At 31.9% G+C, this 5,087-nt stretch overlaps 1 protein-coding gene across 1 annotated transcript in view; it reads right to left on the minus strand.

The window, feature by feature from the left end:
• CRISPLD1 (cysteine-rich secretory protein LCCL domain containing 1) overlaps positions 1-5,087 on the minus strand; it is a 75,093-nt gene that overhangs the window by 25,601 nt on the left and 44,405 nt on the right. The window contains exons 3-7 of the mRNA XM_012663100.1: positions 4,265-4,383; positions 3,794-3,926; positions 2,686-2,801; positions 1,851-1,951; positions 43-183 (exon numbers count right to left, since the gene is read on the minus strand). Coding sequence (XP_012518554.1) covers positions 43-183; positions 1,851-1,951; positions 2,686-2,801; positions 3,794-3,926; positions 4,265-4,383 — 610 coding nt within the window. The remainder of the gene's footprint in view (positions 1-42; positions 184-1,850; positions 1,952-2,685; positions 2,802-3,793; positions 3,927-4,264; positions 4,384-5,087) is intronic.

The raw sequence follows: 5,087 nt of genomic DNA on the forward strand, positions 1-5,087 counted from the left end.
GGATATGCCATATAATTTTTATAAATAATGCAGAGGTCTTACACATTTGCTGTGTGCTTATTACTTCGTTTCTGTTACTATCATCTGATCTTGTCCGAACATGGGTGTCATGGACTTGTGACTGCTGCCGTTCAATTTCATTTGTTTCTTCTTCTCGGGGAGGATAATACCTGTCTGACCCTTCTGTTAGAGAAAATAGATTTAAGAAATATCAATGCCATTTTACATTTGCAGAAATTATCAGGTAATAATATACTTTGATATTCCTATTTAACATTTAAAACTAGAAAAACTGGTACTGTTTTTTGGCACAGGTTTTGGCTTAAGGTGGTGATCTGAAGCATTCCATTGGAGTAAATGAAATGCACACATGAGCCTTTGAACCCTTGATTCATTTATGTTAATGTTTGGCTAATATTTCATGGAATCACTTTTAAACGAACTTTGCTTATATTTCAACATATTATCAGTGTTTTGTTTTCACAATGACACTATGAAATCTACACAGTGATCTAATAAAGTCAGGGTTTAGTAAAATTGCATTTGTATTCTCAAATGAAATTGTATTCTTAATATTTTCAGAAGAATCACATTTAAAATTCTCCCAAATGTACATTTCGTCTAAAGAAGGATTGACATGCCTGTTATTTACTAAAATATCCATTTCCATGGAAAGATTTTTCTCTTCTAGAAGGAAATTCAATGTACAGAAATTTAAACTTGATAATGGAGAATAATTTCAAATTTGAATTTAATTTTTTTTCCAGATTGACCTATAGCAAGGGCTTGACAATGGCACATTTTGGAGAGGGTTATTGTTTTCATGTGTGCCCAAGAACTCAGAACCTAGAAAAAAAGGAAGTATAAAATCAGAAGCAGAGGAAAGTCAGCTTTAAATAAAATATAGTGGCCATTTATGAAGGAGCAGGTAGATTGAAGGTTTTGGGGTAGACACTGATATAATGAAAGAATGCTGCAAATGCTTCTAGGAATTTAAAAATGGCTTATACAACAGAGGGACATATCTGAGTCCTTCTTGTCTACTCATTATAGCTAATGAGCATTCAGTCATTAGGGAAAAAAAAAAGAAACACATCTCATTATGAGCACTGAAAAAGGGCTGTAATTATTCAAATATTTTCTAATACAATCACTCTACATTTTTCCCCATTTAATAATCATTAAGAAAAAAGCACAAGGCAGTAAATAATTTTCACTTGAATGCCCAAGAACATGACTTTTCACAAAGCTTTGTCAAATACAGTTTATCTTTATGTGCTATAAATAGGACACTGTATTTGTATGTACTTTTCAAGACATCAGATGCATTTGAGAGTACTACTGTTATAATAATTTTACATTACTATTATATTTTTTTGTTATTGTAGCATGAGAAACTGCGTAGTCTGCAGTAAGAAGTGTAGAATCAGTATAATTCATTGAGCATAGTTCAATAAGATATACAACGGGGTATTTAAAAATTTTTAAGTGCTAAAAATTGTGTTAAGTTGCTAAATCCTTCAAAAATGATGACAGTTATGGAAATAACTCTAGTCAACAATACAAGATGACTTTTAAAATATCAATACGCTTGTCCTTCTGGGATAATTTCAAAGTAGAATTAGAAGTAGTTATCTGAAATAATCATGAAATTTTCTTTTAAACTCATACGGGTATAACACACTTAATAATATAAATATTTTTAAAAGGTTTTATCGAAATACTTGAAATAGAGTTCTGGAAACTTTTCAAGTAATAATTAAGTACACTTTGACTTTTTTAACACAAGTAATGCATAGGCTGGATTAAAATATAAATCAAAGTGAATATTACAATACAATAGCACTTACCTTTGTAGCACAGATTTTCTCTACAGCCCCCTCCAAAACTAGGCGGGCAAGCAGAACAGGGTCGTCCATGTTTGTAAGGTGCGTGGCCCCACCAGTTTCCCCTTTGAGAGATGATTAAGAAATTTACTAAATAATTTAAAAGTTACATCCTCACACACCTAAATGTCAAGGGGCCGTCTAACAGCATAATTTATAAGATATTGCAAAATAACACTATATTCTAATATAAGTAATGATTTTGTGTGGGGATTTAAGACATTTATTTATTTTAGTACAGAGTTTTTTTGGTTACTGGGTTTAAATTTAAATTATTGCCTCATTCTTTTGAAAATTTTCAAAGAAATTTGCCATATATGTAGTTAAAAATTATAAAATATAACTTTGGTAGAAAACCAAACTCTGCTATATATTCACCTATATTCCATTTGTTTTAAGTAAAATATATCTTAGACTTAAATTTGATCCTGAGTCTGATTATATAATATTTTCAATGTAATCACTTAAATGGTCTTTACACAGATGAAAATACATTTCTCAGCTGTCAATCTCTAATAAATCAAATTTATTAAATATTTATGGAATAGTATAGTTTAATGAGTAAAACTAAAAAACAAGATTCCCTTCTTCACAAAGATCATATTTTTAAATTTCATATTCCCTTTAAGCATTGATTTTATGTATTAGGTAACTATAACTGTTATCATATTAAATAAACTGAATTAAAACAATACACTTAATAACACACATTGAAAATGGGAAAAAAATCCAGAATATAAAGTTATTTTCATTTTGTTAAGAAAAATTTATGTGTGAACGTAGAGTTTTTTGTACTTACTTTGGGGAGTAATTGCACACCAAGTAGACAGCTTTGGGCCATATCTGTCCCCAGATGTTCATGTTATGACACAAATTAATGGCACAGCCTATTCTGCTGCTGGTTGCCCACACCACCTACATCAGAGAAAAGAAAGGCTCAGAAAAAGCAGGTTGAGATAAAATAAGACAACATATCTGAGAGAACAATGTAGAAAATCTGAACTTGAGAAACCAACATTTGTCATTCAAAAAACTAAGGCAATATCAAAAAGGGCATTTTTCCAGAGACTTTGGGTAGTACCTAATTCATCTTAAGAAAGAGATCTACAGGTAAATAACTGTATCTGGCTATAAAATGTAAGCATTTTCAAATGCAAATTTACTAAATAATTCAAAAGTAACATCCTCGCAAACCTAAATGTCAAATTAATATTTCTATGAAGAAACTTGCCCTACCAAGGAACAGAATCTCACATCCTGAAAGTAGTGGAGCAGAAATTCAAGGGTTCAAATTCCTTATACAACACCTTCTTTTCATTGTGCCAGTAGTTTTTAGGTAGTTTGATGCTGATCTTAATCTTGTCCCATGTAAAAGCATACAGAACGGTATGTCTGCTTTACATTCATTGACCATAGGTCATAGAAATTCTAGAAACTGAGATCAGTGTTGACCTTTATCTAGTTGAATCTGCCTTTAGTTGTTTGATTTAGTTTAGAACATTCCAAATGTGAACACTAAATATAAAAAAATAAATAAATGTTGCACACATGTAAAGATTGGACATAACTGGTAACTAAAACTATATTTTTAGTCTTTGGAATAAAACTTTGACTCTGAAGATAATAAATTTTTCTCCATATACATTTATCAGGGCCATATTTAAAATGTTTCATGTGGAAAATATTTGAAATAATGTCTTTTTAAGTAGATGTTTGGGCTTTTTAATGATAATTACTTTTATTGTTTAGAGAAATTTGTAAGCCTATTCCATATAATCAAAAACCATGTTATTTTTTAATAACCATACCAAATGAAATAAGAAAGACTCAAGTTCAGTAGTCTAAGTTCCCCCATAATTACACTAACTCAATTTGGAGGAATGGTGTATAATGCACCGAAAACATACCTGTGTATAATGAGTACACACAGGACCAGAACATCTGAATGGGCAATACGGGTTGCATTCATGTTCGTATGGGTAGGTGAAATCTCTCACTTCGTCATACCATGCTTGCACATGAAATGTCGGGGGCCTGTATCTATTAGGAAGAAAATAATCACAAAGTAAGTTAGGTTGGAGAAAATGTAAAATCAAATATTGCAAAATAGATCGGTAAAGTTCGGAAGAAAGATATTTTTGTTTACGTTACTAATCTTAAATATTTATGCTTATTACATTACTAATATATCAATGATTTAAAATAAAAATAAGTAAAAAACTGCTGAGTATTCTGTGTTTTTTTTTTTTATTATTTGTCTAGTGATTACTTGTTTTTCTTTCAGGCACCAAGTTTTCGCAAATTTGCAATGATGAATTAATAATCATTTCATTCAAACACTTATTTTTTCAGAAACAAAAAGCTGTGCTTTACAATACCTTCCCCAGTGTGCTCCCAAGTTCTGCCCAATTGACGGAAGCAAGCTTGCAGGTCCGTGTTCCCACACACACGTTTCAGCCCAGGATTCTGCAGACCTTTCCAGCTCTACATCCCATGTCTACAGTTAAAAACAAAAATACAATGCGCACATGTAGAGTTTAGACATTTCTTCAGAACATAGTGTTGATCAGTTCTTACGTTTTTTTCCTTCTTACTTCTTTGCAAAGTCAACAATTTAGTCTGGGTTCTCACTAGACTTAAAAGTCATCTAAATTTTTGCACTAGCCTCCAAATCAATCTCCTGGCCTCCATCTCTTACTCCTCCAATTTCCCCCACAAGCGTTTAGAATTACCTAAGAGAACACAAATATACTAAGTGATCTCCCTGTCTAAACACATTCAACAAATTCCCACATGCATAAAGTCCAAGATCCTTGGTCCCACTGTTCTCTGTCATAAACTCTTCCTGGCATCGTTTCCTGTGTCTAAACATCCTCCTCCCAGTTATTTGTCAGACAGGACTCTACTCTTTCTTCGCAATCTAGTTGTATAAAATACTTTCTCTGTGACATCTTTCAATTCTCTTAGATGTATGGTATTCCCTTCTTGGGGCTCTTAAAGCTTTGTTGTATTCCTTTGTTTAGCACTTTTTACATTGCAATGTATTTGTTTACACATCTATCTCTTTCATGAGACTGTGAGCTCCATGGGGCAGTTATTAACTCATGCCAGTAACTTTGGTCTATTTTCTGTGTCTGTCATATGAACAAGGTAATTAATAACTGCTTGTTGAATACATGAATGATTAATCAATCTGATTCC

Source organism: Propithecus coquereli, unplaced genomic scaffold (genome assembly GCF_000956105.1).
Source record: "Propithecus coquereli isolate 6110/MARCELLA unplaced genomic scaffold, Pcoq_1.0 Scaffold8, whole genome shotgun sequence".
Lineage (NCBI taxonomy): Eukaryota > Metazoa > Chordata > Mammalia > Primates > Indriidae > Propithecus > Propithecus coquereli.